Source organism: Manacus candei, unplaced genomic scaffold (genome assembly GCF_025592945.1).
Source record: "Manacus candei isolate 608988 ecotype Guabito, Panama unplaced genomic scaffold, ASM2559294v1 h1tg000192l, whole genome shotgun sequence".
In the NCBI taxonomy this organism is placed as follows: Eukaryota; Metazoa; Chordata; class Aves; order Passeriformes; family Pipridae; genus Manacus; species Manacus candei.
Genome location: NW_026138240.1, coordinates 150406 through 172041, shown reverse-complemented (window position 1 = coordinate 172041; position 21636 = coordinate 150406). Strand labels below are relative to the sequence as shown.

Below are 21636 nucleotides of genomic sequence, written 5' to 3'. Positions count from 1 at the left end.
CTGGCCTGGCAAATTTTTTCCTCATAATCTCTTTGTATTTATTTTTATGTATATATTTCTCTATATTATATATATTTTGTGTATTGTATAATATATATTATAATAGCTATTATTATATACTTTATAGTCTTCATATATTATATATAAATGTTTATATAAACAAATGCCAGATAATTCAAATATATTCATATTCTATATATTAATATAGAATTATTAATAATTAATTATCAGCATGTAGAATTATTCTATTCTACAATAGATTATAATACATTTACATTTGAATTTATTATATTTCAATATAATTTACAATGACATTAAAATGTGTCTAAAACATACTGTATAATTTAAATATGTATGTAAAATATATATGTATATATGTACATTAAATATTTGTATTATATATATTAATTATATATCTACATAAAATATTTGTATTATTTACATATATTAATTATATATCTACATAAAATATTTGTATTATGTATAGATTTTAATTATTCTATATATTTATTTATATCTATTTATGTTTTATATATGCTTATATATATAATGGTTGCATGTAATATGTTTGGTTTATATGTTTATTTATGTTAATTTTAATGTATTTTTTTGTTTTAATACACATTTCCTGCCCTTGGCAGGCCAGGACATCACCTGGAAGTGTCCAACACGGGAGGATTTTCATCCCAGAGTTCAGAGAGCACGACAGCCCAGCGTTAGCAGTGGGAATGTTGCCATCAGTTTAAGGAACATCAGAGAACAGGGCAGTAAAAATGAGCTTTGGGGGTTGTTCTCCGGGGGGGAAGAGCCCGTGGATCAGGGATGAGTCCCAGGATGGGGCCCCTGGGTTTGTGTCACTGTCCTGTCACAGCAGAGCTTGAAAAGCAGCTTTGCCTCGAGGGGGGGGACGTGGTGCTGGGGAAGAGGATGAAAATCCTCCCGTGTTGGACACTTCCAGGTGATGCCCTGGCCTGCCAAGGGCAAGAAATGTGTATTAAACCAAATTCTTGGTGGTTTTTTTTTCTCCAGGAGGGTCGGGGGTGACTCCAACGTGACCAAGCGCTCGGGTTTTGTGTCTCCACGTGAGAGGAGCCCTATAAAGACCCGCCAGCCGAATTCCAGGAGCAGTTCCTGAGCCTGGCTCGGGATGCAGCTCTTCCCCCTCGCAGACACACGTGTCTCTCCTCAGCAGTCCAGCACTTTACTCATGTTCCATTATGAACCCGAAAATGAAACCCTACCCACACGCCCCAGAGGGCTGCTGGGGGGGAGGCAGGAGCTTCCTGAAGGCAGCAGAGGCTGATGATTTCCTGCACACCCACCACAAAAGCCACAGGGAGCTCCCCGAGGAGCCAAACCCGGCCCCCAGAGCGGGACCTGCTCAGATCCTCTCCCATCAAACCATTCCAGTAAATCTCCCACCACAAATCATTGCACTAATGGCTGGGGGCAGCACGAGGACTGTCTGCAGCCTCTGCTCTCTCCCCCCTTTCCACGCAATAAAGCCCTGCAGGGTCCTGGCTCAAGGGTCTCACTTTCCCCTCCTCGAGTACCTGCAATTTATTTCAATCAGCAGCAGGACTGAGGCCCCACACCTCAACCTGAGCATCCAGGAGGGATTTCACATCCCCTCTCCTCGTGCTAAGGCTGCTGCACCACTCCCACTGCTTTTTTTTTTTCCAAAGGCTGCTGCACCACTCCCACTGCTTTTTTTTTTTCCAAAGGCTGCTGCACCACTCCCACTGCTTTTTTTTTGCCCCCCCCCCGAGGTGATTTGGTTCTAAAAAAGCTTCACCCCAAATTGTACCCTCGGGCTGAGGAAGGGCTAAGAGCCAAGGCTGAGTTCTGTGTCACAGCATCAGCTCCAGGACCTAAAAAAGCTGCTCCTTTTTCGAGCAAATCAAAGCCAAACAACCTCTGGGAAGGCAGAAATCCACGGACCAACAGCCCCAGCAGCACCTCATCCCACTTCTCCAGCCCCACTCACAGCTCTGACAGCACAGCAAGACAGAGACCACCTACCCCAGGAGGCAAGAACAACCCAGAGCTCCCAACTTTGCCAGCAGCCCCCCCACATTTATCAAGTTTGGTGCTATTTGGGTTTAATTCCTTAAAACCAGACCCGGAGCTGCACTTCACGGAGGCACAGATTTGCCCCTGGGGAAGCTGAGTGCCCTCAGGACACTGGGGAAAAAAGGAAAAAAAAAATCCAAAAATCTTCCCTGATGTCTGAATGCTTCAGAATCCTGCTTATTTAACTTCTCCCATCCAGGATTCCTGCCTACAGGAATTTTTCAGGGGGATCACACCAGCAAAGAGGCAACGGAGCCCTTTTCCTGCCCCGTCCCAGGACACTGCTGCACCCACAGCCCCCCACTCTGCCATCAGCCAAGCTCCAGCCCCCTTTTCCAAAGGCTTCCATCTTCTGCATTCAGCCTGTTTCAATTATTCAGGGCAACCCAGGCTGATAATTACACAGTCCCGAGCTGCTGAGTAAAACTGATGCTTAATTAGCCAGCGGGAAAGATCGATTAAGATCCAGCGGGGTATCTTGCAAAAGTTCTTCAGTGGGGCTGCAGGGAATAAAAGTCTGGCTGTGCCCTTCCAAAGGATAAAAATCCTCCTCTTCTCAGGGACTCGACAGCAGCTTTATTTAAACTGGCTGCTCGGCTCAGGCAGCCACCCTGAGCTTTATTGTCAGGCCTCAGCACCGGGTGACACAACTCACAGCTCGTAACCAGAGCAGCCACAGCGAGCTCTGCAGCACATTGCCAGCCAAAAACATAACCCAGCTGAGGCCTAAAGTTTTATTTAAGCCTTGAGCAGCCTGATTTCTGGTTGGGTCTATTTTTTTTGTTCCTCAGTTTTCCCCTCAGAACAATAGGAAAAAAAAAAATTAAGTTTGCTTCCTTCGTTTCTCCAAATGATGCATCTCGTGTTCTTACTGCTCTTGGAACAGTCCTGAGGCTTTAAAATCCAGGCCTGACCTGGGTTCTAAGTCAATAAATCCCCTTCATTCCTTTTTTGCCGGATCAAAGTCCAGACAACACGTTTTGGAGCTCAGGAGCCCCCCTGTGAAAGGGATACTTGGAGCAGCAAATCCACAGCACGAATCTCTGCTCACAGTTATTGATTTACCCACAGACTCAAGTGATGGATTTTCTCCACAAAAAACCCTCTCTGGAACAGGAGAGGATCAGAGACCCCACATGAAAAGAGCTGCACATTCCCAGCCCAAGGCAGCATTTTTTCACTTCGAAACGCACAAATTCTGAACAAAATAATGATGATTTTCCAGACAACCATAAACTGGTTAACTGGAAGTGTAAAAACCAGTGGTCTTATTGCACCAAGCCCTGAATGTCCATGGATTTTCAAAGCATGGGGCCAACTCTACCAGCACAAAGTACCCCAGGATGTGCCACCATTCTTTGATTAGAGAAGAATTCAGAGAACACTGACCTGGCTTTGACTCTCTGGATGCCCAGAAGAATGGCATCCCTCTGCTCCCTGGCTTCAGCACTCAGGTTCTCGTTCTGCAGCCCTTCTGCCAGGTACTCCTCAGCATCTGGGGAAGAAGGAATTACAGGTTAAAACTCAGAGATCCTTAAAACTCAGAGATCCCTGTTCCTGGCTAAGAAACCCAGAGCCCTCGAGGCACCAGCCCAGTCTGAGCTAAAGACACGGGTCAGTCAGTCTGAGGACTTGATTTGGAGAAGTGAAGCCCTGGAAGTGATTAAAGAGGATCTAAATGTTGCCTGGGATGACAGAGCTTCTCTCTAATTGCAACAGTACACAAGGCAAATAAACAAGTGAAAAGAAACTTTTCACTTTGGAAACTTTTCACCGCTGGCAAAAGCAGAAGAGAGGATGAGGAAGGTGAAGTGAAAACGTGACCAGACCAAGTTCAACTCCACCTGCCTCTGTGCTGCCCCAAACCCTAAATATCTGCTGCTGTGAAAGGTTTTTGGCATTAAAGACACAGGAGTGGTTCTCCCATTCAGGGAGGATCCAAAGCATTCCTAAAACCAGTGCAAGGTATCCACCAACACTCCAAAAATCACCCTGATCTGGGATTTTTCACCCTGAAAACCAGGTTGGTCGTGCACTTGTGTCACAAGGTGGGTTCTCCTGCGGGGTTGTTGCTGGACTCCCAGCACCCTGTGCCTGCTCAGACAAAAGCAGACACGACAGTTCTCCCACCTGGAAAAAGCACATCTGTGTGCAGAGATCCGGCCTGAACTGCCAGACAGAAAGGATTGAGCGCCTTCTATTTGCATAAATATTTATGTTCTTTACGGGAAACCGAAAGAAAAACCAACAAGCTCAAGAAAAAACCAACAAACTGGTGGAGAACAAAACAGTCCCAGCCCCACCTGCTCCCAGCCTCGTGCTCCACTTCTCCTTCAGCAAAGATTGGCTTCACTCAAAGCTCTGCTGCTGTACATCCACAGGCCCCTCCAACCTTTAACTCCCACCCCACGCTGTGCCACTAATGGCAGTTTAATATCCTGCTTGCAAAGACTTCCAGCTCCTTCTGCTGCCAGCCCGGTGCCAGCAGCGTTTAGCACACCCCAGGTACCCGCAGAGCTCCTCAAAAAACAGCCCCTCCACCTGCAGGCACCTCTCAAGATCAGAATGCCACGGGAGGAATTAAAGGTTTTTTCCTGTTAAAAACGCGATCCCCTCGTTCCTTTTTGCTGTGCCTGCTCGTGGTGGGCTCGAAGGGTTAGAGCAGGGGAGGGGGGGGAATAAAAAAAGAGGTTTTTGAAGTGAAGGTCACGAGGAAGGATGTGGAGGGGGAGCAAGGCTGGTGCTTGGGCATCCCCCAGGTACAGGGCCCCCTTCCTTGGCTTCAGAGGGGCAGGGGGACTCAGCTCTGCCCACAGCAGCCTGGGAAGAGGGAGTGACTCCAGAGTGTGACACTCGTCTCCACAACAGCCCAGTTCTCCTTTTGGGGTTTATTCAGCTGAAAGCACCGTTTTGCTATGGGAGCACCTGCTAATTACCACATTCCTGCCAAATGCAGGGTCCTGCAGGTCCTCACCAGCTCCTGCCTCTGTGTCCCTGCCTTTCCTCCTGCCAGGAGGGCTCCTGACCCCCGGGAACCAGGTCTGAGCCCATCAGCCACAGCCACCCCTTCCCAGGGGAGAAACAACCCCAGGAGATCAAAATATCCAAGCAGAGCCATTCCAGGGTGGGGATGAGACTGTTCCCAAGGGCCTGGGGGGACAGGACAAGGGGCAGTGGCTTCAAACTGACAGAGAGGAGGTTTAGATTGGATATTAGGAAGACATTCCTTCCTGTGCTGGTGGTGGAACAGGCTGCCCAGAGAAGCTGGGGCTGCCCCATGGAGGTGTCCAAGGCCAGCTTGGACAGGGCTTGGAGCAGCCTGGGATAGTGGAACCACCCCCATGGCAGGGGATGAGACTGGACAAGATTTAAGGTCCCTTCCAACCCAATCCATTCCATGGTTCCCTGACCCACAGCCCCAGCAGATGGACAGCAACCCTCGAGCACAGCATCACTGCCAACCCCACACCGACATCCAGCAGCAGTCTGGGAGCTCCAGGAGCACAGAGATGCCAGGTAAAAATGCCTGTCCATACAAACTCACTGCTGGTACTTTAACCCTGGGGTAAGACCCAGGCTCTGCCAGTCCCAGGCTTTGCCAATCCCAGGCCAATCTTCTAATCCCGAGGCTCAAATTCATTTTCGGTCCCTCCCTCTGCACTTTTAATTGCACCCCCAAGGTACTGGACCAGCTTAGGACAGGTTTAAAGATGCTGGGGCTTAAATCACAAATGCCACAGAAAGCACCCAAGCACATCTATCTAAGCCCAAAGAGCAGATCTTGCTCTGAGGAGCCTCCTCAGAACAGATGAGGCCGAGGGGACAATTTATTCCATACGAGCATAAAAAAACAAGGCAGTAGAAATGGCCCAGCAAGAGGAGCTACAGGCAGAAAAAACGCAGTGAGAGAAGAGGCGAGGAAAACAAAGTGCTCCCAGAACTGCTGCAAATCCCAGTTACCACCCCCCGTGTCATTTTTAAGCTCAGATTAACGCGGTGAGCGCACGATTAGCCCCTAATACAGCATTTACTTACTGGGATGTCAGCCCAGATCAGCTGCTGGATAAGTTATAGGAGGAGCTGGGTGGCTCCTGCAGAGCAGGCAGGGCCCCCTTTCCCAGCCAGCCCCGAATGTTTATAGCAGCAGGAAATGAAAAGGAAAAGCCCTGGCCATAAACTCTCCGAGTGGCTCAGGAAGAGCAATGTGTGAGCAGCTCGGGAGTAAATCACCCTAATGTTGGTTTTACTGCTTGTCAGTAACGTTAGAGCCTTGATGTTTATGGATGGCTCTCCCAGATCCACTCGGAAAGTTTACAGGGCTCTCCTCCTCCTTTCCTGAGGCTAAAAAAGGTAAAGAGAGAGAGGAGGGAGAGAGGAAAAAAAAAAAAAAAACAGTGGAGATTTCATCAAGTGTTTCAGGGGAGCTCCTAGAGGTGATTGCAGCTCTGCACTTTAATCCTGCAGGAGATGCCCAGCATCCTGAGAATTATGTCACAACCACTGAAGTCCAGGTAGCAAATAACCTTTTAATGGCAGCACTAAATTCTGGGAGTTAATCAGCACTCAATGAGCAGGGCTGAGGGGGATTAGGATGCCCTGGGTATTCTCTCCACATTCAGTTGGTTTTTTCACTCTTTTCTACTCCTCTGCCATCAGAAATCCCACACCCCTGGTGCAGTGGAACCAGTCCCAAAGGATCTAGGTAAGGGAATGCTGAGCCAACCAGCCTGTTCCAACACCTCACACAATCCCCCTCCTGCAGTTTATCACCCCTGGGTGGGAAAAATGAGTTTAAAGAAGGGTTTAGGACACCCATCAACAGTGAGAGCACAGATACCCTGAGCTTCCCTGGGACTGCACCAATATTTCCAGGATGTGTCCCAGGACAGGCAGGGATTTGGGAAGGTTGGGTGGATCATCTCATCCCACCTGTCTAAATAAATCTGTGAACTATTTATTGCACAAGGTGTTTCTTGAGCTCTTCTGGAAGCTCGAGAAAAGGATGTTTTAATTGTGAAACAATATTTTACAGGTGGGCCTTCCAGATTTGTGGGGCTGAGGGAGAGGAAACCTTGGGAACAGAAGGAACCTTCATCCATCCTGCATTGGACACTTTCCCATGCAAGGAACAAGAGGGGGGAACCTTCCCAAAATTTCAGCTTCCAAGTCTCAACCCCAATTCCCTCATATTTAACTTTTGGAGCTGCTCATTGTGCAGCTGACTGGGGCTCACCAGCCCTCACCAAACAGCATCTCAGTGTTTATTTTTCCAACAGCTCTGCCCTCAGCCACCCCCAAGCTTTGCTTGGTGCTCCTGGTGCCCAAACTCCACCAGGAAAAGCAGCTTTTCCAGCCCCACCCCCCGAAACCAAGAGGCTCCAGGAGGCAGGTGAAGGGCAGGGAATCTGATTGACTTTGCTCCTCCAAACAGAACCAGCAGCACTGTGTTTGGCAGAGATGTATCACATTTTCAGAGCTGCTCTGTCAGCCTTCAGGAGGAATCTATGCCAGCAAGTATGAAACACTCTTTAAAAAATACAAAAAAAAAAAAGGGCAGTTTGAAGAGAGACCTGACTGAGCCAATCTGTATATATATAAATATATATATATAATCTGTATATATAAAAATATATATATAACCTGTATATATAAAAATATATATATAACCTGTATATATAAAAATATATATAATCTGTATATATAAATAAATATAATCTGTATATATACAAATAAATATAATCTGTATATATACAAATATATATAATCTGTATATATATAAAGATATATATAATCTGTATATATATAAATATATATATATAATCTGTATATATATAAATATATATATATAATCTGTATATATATAAATATATATATATAATCTGTATATATATAAATATATATATATAATCTGTATATATATAAATATATTTTTTTAAATATATATATATACCTATATCATAGAATAATTTGGGTTGGAAAGGACCTTAAAACTCATCCAGTGCCACCCCCTGCCATGGGCAGGGACACCTTCCACTGTCCCAGGTTGCTCCAAGCCCCATCCAACCTGGCCTTGGACACTTCCAGGGATCCAGGGGCAGCCACAGCTTCTCTGGGCAACCTGTGCCAGGGCCTCCCCACCCTCCCAGGGAAGGATTTCTTCCCCAAATCCAATCTGCTCTGGCAGTTTGAAGCCATTCCCCTTGTCCTGTCACTCCAAACTCCTGTCAATGGTCTCTCTCAAGCTCCTTGTTGGCTCCCTTCATGTACCAGAAGGCCACAATTAAGTCACCCCAAAACCTCCTCTTCTCCAGGCTGAGAATATATAACATATAGAAAATAATAAATAAAATATATTTAAATATATATAAAAATATATATAAAATCCACCCTTCCCAGCCTGCAGAGCTGGAAGCCTCCTCAGCCACTGGAAGGCCTCAAGACCATACAGATTGTTAAGACACAGCAAGTTTGATGCAGAGGTATGTGACATGCAATTAATCTCCATTCATAGCCTGCTCCACCTGTCAGCAAACAAAGGCTGAGCTTTAGGAGGAGATCTGAAGCCTTCAATTAAAAGCAGTCAGCTAACAAGAAAATAATCTAAGTTAAAGGAAGGTGGCAGGTGCAGAAATGAGTTGTTTACAGAAGTGTCAGCCCCGAACAATAAAGGGCTGCACGTCAAAAAATGTGAAAGGGTGAACTTCAGCAGAGCCCCTGGGATTAAAATCCAGAGGAGAGAAAACCTCCAGATACATCTGGGGGAAGACACAAAGTGTTTGGGAGCGAGATCTGATGGGCTTGGGGGCTCCACAGGGAGGGACAGACACCAGCTGGAAGTTATCAGAGAATCAGAGAATCACAAAATCAGAGGATCACAGGATCAGCTGGGTTGGAAGGGATCTCTGAGATCATCCAGTCCAACCCTTGATCCAACCCCGCTGTGGTTCCCAGCCCATGGCACTGATGCCACATCCAGTCTGTCCTTAAACACCTCCAGGGATGGAGAATCCACCCCTTCCCTGGGCAGCCCATTCCAAGGGCTGAGCACCCTCTCTGCAAAGGAATTCTTTCTAATCTCCAACCTAAACCTCCCCTGGCACAGCTTGAGACCAGGGTTGAAGCTCTCCAGAAGACACATCCCCACAAGCTGCACATCCCCAACGGGACTCAACAGCAGCACATCTCAAACCAGGAGCCAGCAGTGCCCCAGCCCCGGGGGGAGCTGCAGAGGGGGCTCAGTGCAGCCCACCAGCTGCTCCCACCCTTTGTCTCGCCCCAACGATGCTCAGAGGTGGAGCCTCCTCACCTTTCCAGGAAGCTCTCACTGAGGACATAATTTTGGCCACGCCAGAAGAAACCTCTCAGTCTTCCACACACTCGGGCTCTGGGACCACCAGAAAACTCCCCCACCCCTAACACCCCTGACCCTCGGGGCAGCTCCTGAAAAACAGGAGCACCTCCTGGAAAACAGGAGCAGGCAGGGCAGCCACGTGTCCTAAACGCTCGTCGGGGGCAGAGGCAGCGAGGCCACACACAACCCGAGGACCCCAAACCACCAGCCTTGCAGAAGAACCCCCCCAGCCCTTCCACTGCTCCCCCCGGCCCGGCCCAGCGAGGTGCAAAAAGCTTTTCGGCTCCTTCCCCCGCGGGTTCCCCCCGCTGAGCAGACGAGGGGCCAGGAGGGATTCGCCGTTACCTTCCAGGAGCCTCTGGATCTCCTCTGGGATCATGGCACCTCCCAGCCCCCTTCCCACGGGAGCCAAACGCGCCGCGCCCGCTCCTGTCCCGGGGGGAGGGCAGGGACAGAGCGACAGAGGAAGCACAGAGGGCGGGGACACCCCAAAAAAGAGCAGGAGGAACCGCTGGGCTCTGCCCGGCTACCACCTCCCCCTCTTATAACCTCCGCGGGACCTCCTCTCGGGCAGCCGGCTCGCCCAGGTGCTCGCCCAGGTGGTGTCCCGAAAATCAGAGCCCCACCCAAGGAGCTGCCGAGGCCCCCGATCCCTGCCCGGCAACGGCCCAGCTGAACCTGCCCCTCATCAGCCTCTCCATGGGGTGTCATCTCCCTCTCCATGGGGTGTCATCTCCCCCCAGGAGCTCAACTCACAACACCTGGCCCCGGATCGACCCTCCCGTGCCCGGTTGGGTTCGTTCCAGGCTCCCTCCTCTAATTCTAAAGCACGGGGGAAGAACGCGGTGCTTTGGCTGCTCTGCGATAAAACTTCCCCTCCTCCTGCGTCCTGCCCGGGGAGGGGGCTGGACTGGAAGAGCCGTTCAGGTTTCTGGCCCGGAGAAAGAACAGGGCCGTGCACTGGGACGTGTTTTATGGCAGCAATAAATGCAAACTGAGCTCTGCAAACCAGCAGTGCCACTGCAGCAGGTTAACCCCTCAGCCCTGCCTCTGCTCCTCTCCCACAGCTGTGAATCAGCACAAGCTAATAGAAGGGGTACCAATGTTATTTTTTTTATTTTTCATTCTCGCATTCCCAAATTTCAGGCTCGGTGTTGCCAAATCCAAAGGCTGGCTGAAGCTCAGCAGTGATTTCCTGCCCCAGTTTAACATTTCCCACAGGTGAAGTGCTCAGGATTCCGTCCTTCCTTTGCAATATCCTGGTATCAAAACAAATATTTATTATTATCATTGCTCTCCTCCTGCCACAGCAACCATCACAAGCTGGGAAAACAAAATCCAGAGGGTAAAGGAAAATAAAAGTGTGCCCTGGGATCTGCCCCTTGGCTTCAGTGGGATAATGCCATGCTCGGAGGAGGAGCATCATTCCAAACAGTTGGAGGACTGGATTCTTGCAGCTCTCTGGATGCAGCACCTGGATGCAGCAGGTCTGGGATAAAGGAAACACGGGACAGATTCCAGATTTGCCCAGAGCTGCTTGCTCAGTTCAGTCAAAGCAATCTGGTGGTTCAGGCTCCTCTCACGCCTGGGAGAGAAGAGCTGTGCTGGCAAAGCCCCAGGTGTGGAGGAGATGGGAGTGCCCGAGAGGAGGATGGAGCTGGGCTTTGATCATCCTCGTGGGGCCCTTCCAACTCGGGCTGTTCCATGGTTTTAGGAGAGAGAAGCTCCCCCATGTGCTGTCAGGTGCCGACGTGCTCTGTGACCCACTTCCTGAGACAAGTGGGTGAAACAAGGCAAAGACTGTTATGCTTTTAGTTACCAGCACAAATCAGATTAAAACCAGGTACAAGACGAAGCCCAGGCCTTTGTGGGTTTGGCTTTGGGGCCGTGCCAGCAACTCTGGTGTTCTGGAGCAGAAGCAGAAACCCCCGGAGCAGCTGCCAAGTTCTTTTGGGGCTTTTTTGGTCGAAATGTGCCTCTTTATGCACGGGCACAGCACCTCACTGCCTGCCATACAAATAACACTTGTCAGGAGGGATGATTTTAATGGAGCAGTGAAGGCACCGTGACCGTGAGCAGCTGATTTACCCGAAGGCTCTGCTCCAATTTCTGTGGGTTCTCGTGTCTCCAGTCCCTCTGTGACAACACTGGAGTGGCAGCTGCCACTTGGGGTTCAGTCAGGGAGAAGAGGAGACACTGTGTTTCTTCTCAGTTGCTCTCCAGATCCGGGAGAAGAGGCCCAGCACTCCTGATCTGCAGCTCAGCAGTGATTTCCTGCCCCAGTTTAACATTTCCCACAGGTGAAGTGCTCAGGGTTCCATCCTTCCTTTGCAATATCCTGGCATCAAAACAAATATTTATTATTATTATTATTGCTCTCCTCCCGCCACAGTAACGATCACGAGCTGGGAAAACAAAATCCAGAGGGGAAAGGAAAATAAAACTGTGCCCTGGGATCTGCAGATCTGGAGGCAGAGCTCACGCCTGACGTCACCCACCCAAACTTCCAGGTTTCCTACTCCGAGTAAATCCAGTTTCTGGCCCTCCCCCTTCACTCCCCTACAGTGACATCACCTCTGCAGTTTAACCTGGATTTTAGGACGAGAAATTGTGCATCTACCCTGACATCACCTCTGCAGCATAATCTGGATTTTAGGATGAGAAATTGTGCATCTACCCTGACATCACCTCTGCAGCTTAACCTGGATTTTAGGGTGAGAAATTGTGCACCTACACTGACATCACCTCTGCAGCATAACTTGGATTTTAGGATGAGAAATTGTGCACCTACCCTGACATCACCTCTGCAGCATAACTTGGATTTTAGGGCAAGAAATTGTGCACCTACCCTGACATCACCTCTGCAGCATAACCTGGATTTTAGGGCAAGAAATTGTGCACCTACCCTGACATCCTGCAGCGGATGCAGAGCCCTCAAAGCACAGGAAATGCTGCTGCACTTCGGAGGGGGGGGAGCCTTGCATGGGAAATGGCCTTGCTGGAAAGTACAGACACCTCAGTGCCTGCCCCCTTACACCTCCCAGTCAGGTGGGGGCTCATGAGTCAGGATTTAGAAAATGAGGAGGAAAACGTGGGGCTGTGTCAGCTGCCCGAGGCTCTGGACACGTCTGGGTGGCTCTGAGTGTGTGCAGGAAGCAGTGGCGTGTGTGGGTGGATGTTTATGATGGATCTGTGCTCGTGTTCTCACCTTGAGCTGTTTGGGGATAAATATTTAAACACGGCTGTGTACAAACCCCAGTCAGTTCATTACACACTGCAAATAAAAGCAGCTGCTTGCTGAGACTGACTAAGTCTAAAAACGAGTTTATAAAGGAATGAACTGGGTCCCTTAGATGGCAGAAACTGCCTTCAGATATGCCAGGGAGATCGATAAAAGCGGATCAATGCAAATCTCGGAGGAAGGAACGTTCCTGAGGCTGCAGAGGAGCGACTCGTCTGCCCCCACCCCCTTCAGCTCCCACACCAACCCGGGAGCACAGCCCTGGAAAAAGGCACCAGAAGATACCTGGTCAGCGAGACTTGCCCAAGAGTTGAACTGCTTTAGCATATTTGGGGGCTGGGGGGAATTTTTCCCCGTGTCAGGGCAGCAGTGACCTGGTTTGGGAGGGGTGGCTTTGCCTTCCTTTGCAGCTTGTGAGAGCAGAGCTCAGAGAAGTGGGGACTTCACACCAGAAGCTTCCTGCTGTTGCAGTTTGTGGCACCACTGAAGCTCCAGATCTTTCCTGCTCCACCCCTGGGATGTGTTGCAGCCTGGTTTTGGGGCTTTCACTGCAGACAGCATTGGGAGCAGCATCCCAAGGGGAGGCTGGCACTGCTGCCCCCTGGGCCATGCATCCATCCCACGGCCCTGGCAGCCACAAACGGGGCCCAGCACCTGCAATCCTGCCCTCAGGCCCTACAGGGACAGGTTTTAAGGCCAGGCTGACCACACAGCAGCTGTTGTCATTATTAAATCCGTTTTACTGAGGGATGCTGAGGCATGGAGCCATGGAGACAACAGTGCTGTTCCCCAAAATCCTTGCACGAGGCCAAACCTCCCCCTCGACCTTCTGCACTGCAGATAAAAAGCAGGCAAACTGTTTCCCAGACAAGTGACTTTTTTTTTTATTATTTCTTTCCTTTTTTCTCACCACTGACATTTTTGAAGGTGTGAACAGGTCACAAATTTAGATTTGTGGTCAGCTGGGAAGGAGCTGGGGCAGCCTGGTAGTGACTGGCACCTTCCACAAACCACATGGTTGTTATGTAGCATCAACCTTTATAGGCTCTGGACGTAAAGCTGCCTCCCCACACGATAAAAGCCTCACCTTAATCATTTCAGGTCCCAAGTTCAGCAGACAGGCTCTCTCCTAATGATATTCTGTTAAATGGACAAATTTCTTTGAAGGCTTGTCTCGCTTTGAAATCCAATTTCGCAGGCAGGCAGAGGCGATTGGGTGTAGCTATGGAAACAAAGCCGGGCAGCCTGAGAGGAGCTGAGCGCTGCGAGGTGAGGATGTGAGAGGCAGAGCTGTCGGAAATATCAAAGGATCTGGAGAGGTTGGCAGGAGACGTGTCCCTGTTCCGGGCTGTTCTGTGTGGCTGGGTACCGGCGCCTGTCAGGGAAGGGAAAGCAGCCGGCTGGGCTGTCACAGCCTGCAGTGGAGCTGGATGCACAAACCGGGGGGGGAAAGAACCTCCAGTTCTCCTCTGCCCCCTCCCACAGCCGGATCTCAGCCTGGAGTGGAGCTGGAGGCACAAATCCGGGGGTGCAGAACCTGCAGTTCCCTTCCGCCCCCTCCCAGTTCCCATCTGCCCCCTCCCAGTTCCCATCTGCCCCCTCCCAGTTCTTATCTGCCCCCTCCCAGTTCCCATCTGCCCCCTCCCAGTTCCCATCTGCCCCCTCCCAGTTCTTATCTGCCCCCTCCCAGTTCCCATCTGCCCCCTCCCACAGCCGGATCTCAGCCTGGAGTGGAGCTGGATGCACAAATCCGGGGGGTACAGACTCCCCCAGTCCCCATCTGCCCCCTCCCAGCTCCCCCAGCACATCCTCAGCCTGGAGTGGAGCTGGATGCACAGATCCAGGGGGTGCAGAACCTCCCGTTCCCTTCTCCCCCTCCCAGTCCCCATCTGCCCCCTCCCAGCTCCCCCAGCCCATCAGGATCTCAGTCTGGAGTGGGTGAATTCACAGATCCCGGGGGTTCAGACTCCCCCAGTTCCCCTCTGCCCCCTCCCAGCTCCCCCAGCCCATCAGGCTCTCAGCCGTCCCCCCTCTGCCATCCAGAAAGGTTAACAACAAAAGGGTAACAAGGTTAAACCACAAAGCCCCGGCTGATAACAGCCATTTCAAGCAGCTGCACCGAAATGAATCTGAAACTGGGAGTAATTAGATAAGATAAGGGCGTGTGTGTGCTGGGGTGGGCACATGCTGACCCCGACACCCGTTCCACGGAGGAGGTGGAGGATCACGGGCTTCATTAGGCTGGCTCAGGTTATTTGTTCACCCAGGCTGGGGCTGCAGCACTGAAAGTACATTTGCAGCCCCTTTATTCCTCCTGCTCGATATCCCTGCACAGTGCACCGACTTGCCCTTTTGTCCTCTCTTCCCGGTGCTGCCAGTTCAGAGCAGGCTCTAATTCCTGCCTTTCCAGAGCAGCTGCTTTTCCATCCATTTCTGAAGCACGGCTCCTGCCATTCCAGGGCAAATTGTTGGGCCACTGGGTGTCATTTGCTGCCTCTGACAGTGACCAACAACTCAGGAAAGAGGCAACTTTCCAATCTGGTAATGCACCTGACTGCTTGAATAATGTCTCCTGGTTTCCTAATCAGCTCTGCCGTGCTAATGCTCTGCTGTAATCCCAGACTTTCCCTGCCTGTGTCACTCCCATTGTCCCACAGCTCGGGTGTCCTTCCCGGTGACCAAGTCGTTCAGTAGAAAGGGTGGTTACAGTGCTCATAAACCCTCGTTTATTTTCAAAGCTGAGTGGTCTTTCGTTGTCCTCCTAATTCCACTCCTCCCCTCTGCCTCTCCGGGGCTCGCAGGTTGCTGCTCATCAGCTGCCGGAGCCAAAGAGAAACAAAAACGTGTCAGCAGCCCTGAGTTATGGTAAACAGGGCTGGTCCCCAAGCAAAACTAAACGACTGGCCCTTGCTCCTGGCTCAGACTGCCAGACTCTGGGTTCATTTACCTTCCAGACACGCTGCCTTCTCCCTGCTGTGAAGGTTTCTCGGAACAGAGCAGGTATGGGGGGGTGTGTTTGTCAGAGGGACTGGGGGGGATCAGGAGTGTTTTTCATCCCAGCGACACCTCAGTCAGAGCAGGACCCACTGAAATGTCTGAAAGAGCTTAGTCTGGCTGGACGAGGTGAAGGGTAGAGGAGAAACACGTCCCCAGGGAGGATCCTGGGGAAATGAGCCCCAGGGTCGGGGCCTGGGCTGGGGTTTGGGTTTTCTAGGTCCGTGGGCCACGGCAGCACTTTGGGAACAGCATCCCAGGGAGGGACAGGCAGAGCAGAGGGGTTGGTGGCTGAGTCTTAACCCAGGAGTGGGGAGGACCTGCTTCATTCTTCCCGTGTCCAGCTCCAGCCCAGGTCTCAGTCCCGAGCCCAGCTCTGGGATCCCAGGAACACAAACCGGTGAAGGTGAGGCACACGTTTACTTTTCATGTGGCACAAACATCCTCTCCCATGCAGGGGGATTTGACTCCAGTGGTCCATCCCCTCCTCCAGTGGTCCATCCCCTCCTCCAGTGTCCATCCCCTCCCTGTGGAGGTGGCCTGTGGCCAGGGGGTCTCTCCCTGGAGGTGCCCACCGAGGTCAGAGGGCTGGAGGTGCTCTCCGAGGTGACAACACTCCCAACATCACCTTCCCAGGAAAACTGTGATCCTGGGGGGAGATGAGGGGACAGGCATAAAACCAGGGGAATCCTGCAGTCTCTGGGGACAGCTGGAAGGGCAGGATGCTGTGAGGGGAGGATGAGGAAGCCACGGGGAGCTCCTGGGGAGCTGCTGCTCCTCAGGCTGACGGACGGGCTCGTGCTCGGTGCTGAGGTGCTATTGATCCCTGCCTGGCTGGTGGCAGGGTGTGATGGAGCTGCCCTCTGCCCTGTAGATGTGCTGCAGCACCTCTTCTCTTTCTCCCAATCCTCATCAAACTACTTTAATGACTCTTTTATTGACAACAGCGAGCCTTAATGAGGAGCACGGCCGCGCACTTCATTAAGGCTGCAGAGGGGACACTCGCTGCAAACAGCCAAGGCCAGGGGCTGCCACCCAGGCTGAGGGAGAGGGATGGAGCCCAGGGAGGCTCCACAGTTCCCTGGAGGAGGGAGAACTCCCTGTGTGCTCCTGAGAGAGGACGAGGGTTCAGGACAAAAATCCACGTGGGCTGAGATGCAGCGGAATGAGGGAGGAGAGATTCAGTCGTGCAGAAGGGTCTTGGTGGACACACAGAACGTGATGTGAGGCCCTAAAACCTCCATGAATAGCTCACTTCAGGATGGAGAAGGCAGATGGCAAAATGTTGGGTGGCTGTTGTCTGAATTTTCACCTTGATTCTCCTCCTCAGTGCAAGAAGAACACGGGGTGTCACAATGTGAAATGTCACTGCTGGGACATCTCCCACTAAAACTGAACCAGCCATTCTGTGAAGTTTCCTTCAGTCTGGAACCCAGCACAAAAGACAGATTTGGACTCGGGGGTCTGGGTTCAGCAGAGACTCAGGGATGATGTTCTAATGCAGCCCTGCTCCTGCATTAACACCCATAAATCTCCATCCATCACGCAGTTCTATTTCAATTATTGAGCCAATTTCCAGACACTTTTATGATGTATTGTTTGATTTTATTAACTGGAGTGAAGGTTTAAACTCACTGAATTCCCACAGTAATCTTGCCCTGTAACCCTACCCACCTTATCAAATCTTGCTTAATGAAATGCAGGCATCTGTCTTAATGGCTTTCAAACCAGGCTGTGCAGACTGACCCAGATGTTAGTTCATAAATAGGAATATTTGGAGGTGTTAAACGGGGTAGCTGGAGACAGAAAGGAGGTCCCTGAAGTGATCTTTTCTCTTATGAAGGAATCAGCGATATGGGAGAAATTACTATAAATCTTCATGAAGGAAAACGAGAGCCAGAGGGCCCAGGGAGTGCAGGCTCAGCCCTGGGAGCAGCACAGCAGTGGATGAGGCCAAAAAAATCATGTCCTGGAGAAACCCACTGTTTTGGTAGAAATTTAAAAAGCAACCTGCCTTGATTTGAGGCCAAAAATAGTCATTTGATGTGTTTGGCCTGGGGATTATTATGGTGGCTGTGCTGAACAAGAGGAGGAATTGGGGTGTTTGGGGCCCTGTGGTGCTCAACCTGTCCTGGCAGGGATCCTCAGGGATCGTGGTGCACCCTGGCAAACCAGCTGAAGGGTGGAAAGGGGAGTGCAGGAGCCATGTAAGTTATCCCATGGAGTGCTGGGATCACCCCTGATGGAGCATTCTCTATAAAATAACATTTACAGCTGCGACCTGTTCCGTCCCAGGTAGCTCAGTGCAATAGGAACACACGGGGTGTCTGCACTGCTGGGACATCTCCCATTAAAACTGGACCAGCCATTCTGTGAAGTTTTCTTCATTCTGGGAACCAGCACAAAAGACAGATTTGGACTCAGGGGTCTGGGTTCAGCAGAGACTCAGAGATGATGTTCTAATGTAGCTTTGCTGGTTTGTTGTCGAAGAAGCAAAAAAAAAAAAATCCGCGGAAAATAAATATTTTTCTCGAGTTAAAAACACCAAATTTGAGGGGATTTTTTGTATTTAAAAAGCAGGAAAAGAGCGATGCAGAGTCTTGGAAGCAGCCAGCAATGTGCTGGACGCGACACCAGGGGCTGTGTGTGTGTGTTTGCTGCTGTGTTTGTTGCTGTTCCTCCGGAGCTGTGATGGTGAACGAATGAGCCCCGAGTTTTGTCCCTCCAGGGTTTTTTTTTCCTGCCACGCTGCATCATCTCAGCTCTTCAGCTCCTCCTTCCCCGCGGCTGCTCCTGTTCCACACTCGGGAGGGAGGAAGGAATGAAGGACTGACAGGGCTGGATGACAACCTGGTGATGGGTGTGACAGTTAAACTTAACGACACAGGGACGTGTCACAAGCCCATTATCTGGGGGGTTGGATATTGGACGCGTTCCATTATTAATTAAACACCCAAACGACGCCGTTAGTCGGCGATCTTATCTGCCGGGAGAACCGCGAGGCACCGGCATTCCCGAAATCCAGAAGCTTATTGTTGCACCGCTGTCACTTTGAAGAACACTATTCCCGAAATTCAGGAGCTTATTGTTGCCTCGCTGTCACTTTGAAGAACACTATTCCCGAAATTCGGGAGCTTATTGTTGCCTCGCTGTCACTCTGAAGAACACTATTCCCGAAATTCAGGAGCTTATTGTTGCACCGCTGTCACTTTGAAGAACACTATTCCCGAAATTCAGGAGCTTACTGTTGCCTCGCTGTCACTCTGAAGAACACTATTCCCGAAATTCAGGAGTTTATTGTTGCCTCGCTGTCACTCTGAAGAACACTTACCCTCCCGTTTCATGCTTGTCAAGCAATCAATGAGTGTTTGTAAACTGCTCCCGGCTCTCCCAATGAGTGACTGCCGCGGTTTAGGAATGCAAAGTGTTCCTCCCGTTGTTCCCTCGTTGTGGAATCGGAGGATAAAGCTCGCAGGTGTGGGAGAATCCGGCTGGAAAGGCGCCCCAAATTCCTGCGGGTGTTTCTGGGTTGCCCTTTTCTGCCAGAGGCTTTCAGCACCCCTGTGGAAGGGGGGGATTCAGGGGTCACGGAGCTGCTCTGCAGGTGAAAGCCTGGGGGTGAGCTGGAGCTGGTGGCACCTCCTCCCTTCGTGCCCAGATTTTGGAGAGAAGGAGAGGAGAGAGAGAGGAGGGGGAGAGGGGAGAGGGAGAAAAGCAGAGAGGAGAGAGGGAGAAAAGGAGAGAGGAGAGAGGGACAGAGGAGAGAAGAGAGATGGAGAGAAAGGAGACATGAAAGAGGGAGAGAGGAGGGAGAGAAAGAGGAGAGAGGAGAGAGGGACAGAGGAGAGAAGAGAGAGGGAGAGGAGACAGGAGACATGAAAGAGGGAGAGAGGAGAGGAGAGGAGAGAAGAGAGAGGGACAGAGGAGAGAGGGAGAGAGGAGAGAGGAGAGGGGAGAAAAGAGAGAGAGAGAAGAGACAGGAGACATGAAAGATGGAGAGAGAAGGGAGGGAAAAACAAGCAAGGAGAGAAGAGAGAGGGAGAGAGGAGAGAGGGAGAGAAGCCCACAATGAGCAGAGAACATATGTCACCTCTCCAGCTGAATTTTCATTTTAATTTCAATTCCTGCCACTGTTTTGTTGAGGTTACTCTCACAATGACATGCTTTCACACCCCGGTTACTCACTGTTTTGTGTTTTTACACAACTGTGCTCTTTTCAAGTGCAATAAAAACCCGCAATCCCTGTTTTATTTGAGAGGAAAACACTGAAGGAAAGGAAGTGTCCTGTCCAAACAACACCTCGGGCCAGTGGAAGGGTGAGGAGCAGGGCCCACATCCCCCGAGGTTCAGCCCAGCTCCCTTCCCACCAGGTCGATTAATTTGGAAGTTTAAACCCAGATCCCTTTCCGGGCACTCCCAGAGCAACGGGAACCCTCCAAGGGGGCAGTTCTGAGAAGTGCTGGGCACTCTCTGGCCTCCTTCCAGGGAAGCACTTAAGGGTGTGATTAACTCCGGGGATGATTAACTCCGGGACCAGCGGAAATGGGGCTTTGGGAAGGAAACAGCCCGGGGAAAATGAGGGCTTCCCACCTCAGGAGAAGGCAGGTGACAGAAGGATGTGCACCAGGAGCCGTGTCACACCAGGGAAAGAGAGGGTGGCCCTTCCCTTGCTCCACCTGTCACCCCAACTGTCCCCTGGAGCTGCTCGTTCCTTCCGCTGCAGGGGCTCTCCACGGAACCAGGGAATCCCAGGATGGGTTGGGTTGGAAGGGACCTTGCAGCCCATCCAGGGCCACCCCCTGCCACGGGCAGGGACACCCTCCACCAGCCCAGGTTGCTCCAAGCCCTGTCCAACGTGGCCTGCAGCAGGGCTTAACTCCCTTCCCTCCCTCCATCGCTTCCAGACAGATCCAGGCAGGAACAGCCCCTCTCTGCTGCCTCTGTTTCAGCTTGAAAAGGGAGAGTGGCACCTCCTGTGAAAAGTTTGGCCTCTCTTTGGAGCCCCTGATTGGTATAAACTGGTGTGTGCCCTTTGGAGTGGTTCCTCACAGCACAATCTGTAGCCAGCTAAGTGCCTGATTATCCCCCTAAGTCTGAAAATAGCCTTTTAGCCTTTCTCCCCTACTTTTATCTCCTCTGCTGTAATTATCTGCCACTTCTCTAAACTTCTGCAGCCCCCTCCTTTTAACCTCCACCCTCTGTTCCTCCCCTTCCAGCCCGGGGCAGAGGGAGATGGTTGAAGGTGAAAGAGAGGGCAGGGGAGAAGGGCCCTTCCCGGGGAGGGGTGTCTGTGCTGCCCCTCTCCCCCTGCATTTGCATGGCTGTGGGGGATGCACACATTAAAGGCTGTGGAGCTGTAATCCAGCAGGATTACAAGGGTTTACAATTCCAAATCAAAGCCCGGCAAAGGTCAGACACCCAACCCAGAGCAGAGCTGATCCGGGATTCCAGCTGATGCCTTTTCTTCCTCACCTCCTCCTGAACCAGCTGATCCCTGGGGGAAGCCCCTGCAGCCTCTGTCTCCAGGGGCTCCTGAGCTGCTATGCAAACTCCTTCTTTGTGCCCTCAGGGCTTTGTGGAGCCCTTTCACAGGGCAGGTTTCTGCTGGGATAGGCAACCCCGGGGCTGGGAGATGCCCCACAGAGCTTACAGTCCACGCAGAAGGCAGGGCAGGGGAACAAAGAGGTGGGACCTTAAGGGGTGCAGGGATGGAAAATGCAGCTGGGTGCACTGGTGCCCAGCCTGTCAGCTCCCTGCCAGCATCCCTGGCTCCTCACACCACAGAGGAGCCTTTACCACTCTGTTTCTTGCTCCTGACTCTGGAGTCCTTCCCCCTTGTTGCAGCTCTCCTTGCCACAGCTCGTAGTTTGTCACACTCTTCTGCTGAGGCAAATCCAGGACACTCCTTCCTGTGGATTCTGTCATTATGAGGATGGTTCTTTCCTTTGTCCCAGGTCAAATGTCCATCTCCAGTTCC

At 51.1% G+C, this 21636-nt stretch overlaps 1 protein-coding gene across 1 annotated transcript in view; it reads right to left on the bottom strand.

The window, feature by feature from the left end:
• The window catches only part of SKAP1 (src kinase associated phosphoprotein 1), a 149323-nt gene extending 139298 nt beyond the window's left edge, over positions 1-10025 (bottom strand). Inside the window, exons 1-2 of the mRNA XM_051774206.1 lie at positions 9770-10025; positions 3463-3568 (exon numbers count right to left, since the gene is read on the bottom strand). Coding sequence (XP_051630166.1) covers positions 3463-3568; positions 9770-9803 — 140 coding nt within the window. The 5' untranslated portion in view covers positions 9804-10025. The remainder of the gene's footprint in view (positions 1-3462; positions 3569-9769) is intronic.
• Between the last annotated feature and the right edge of the window lie 11611 nt (positions 10026-21636).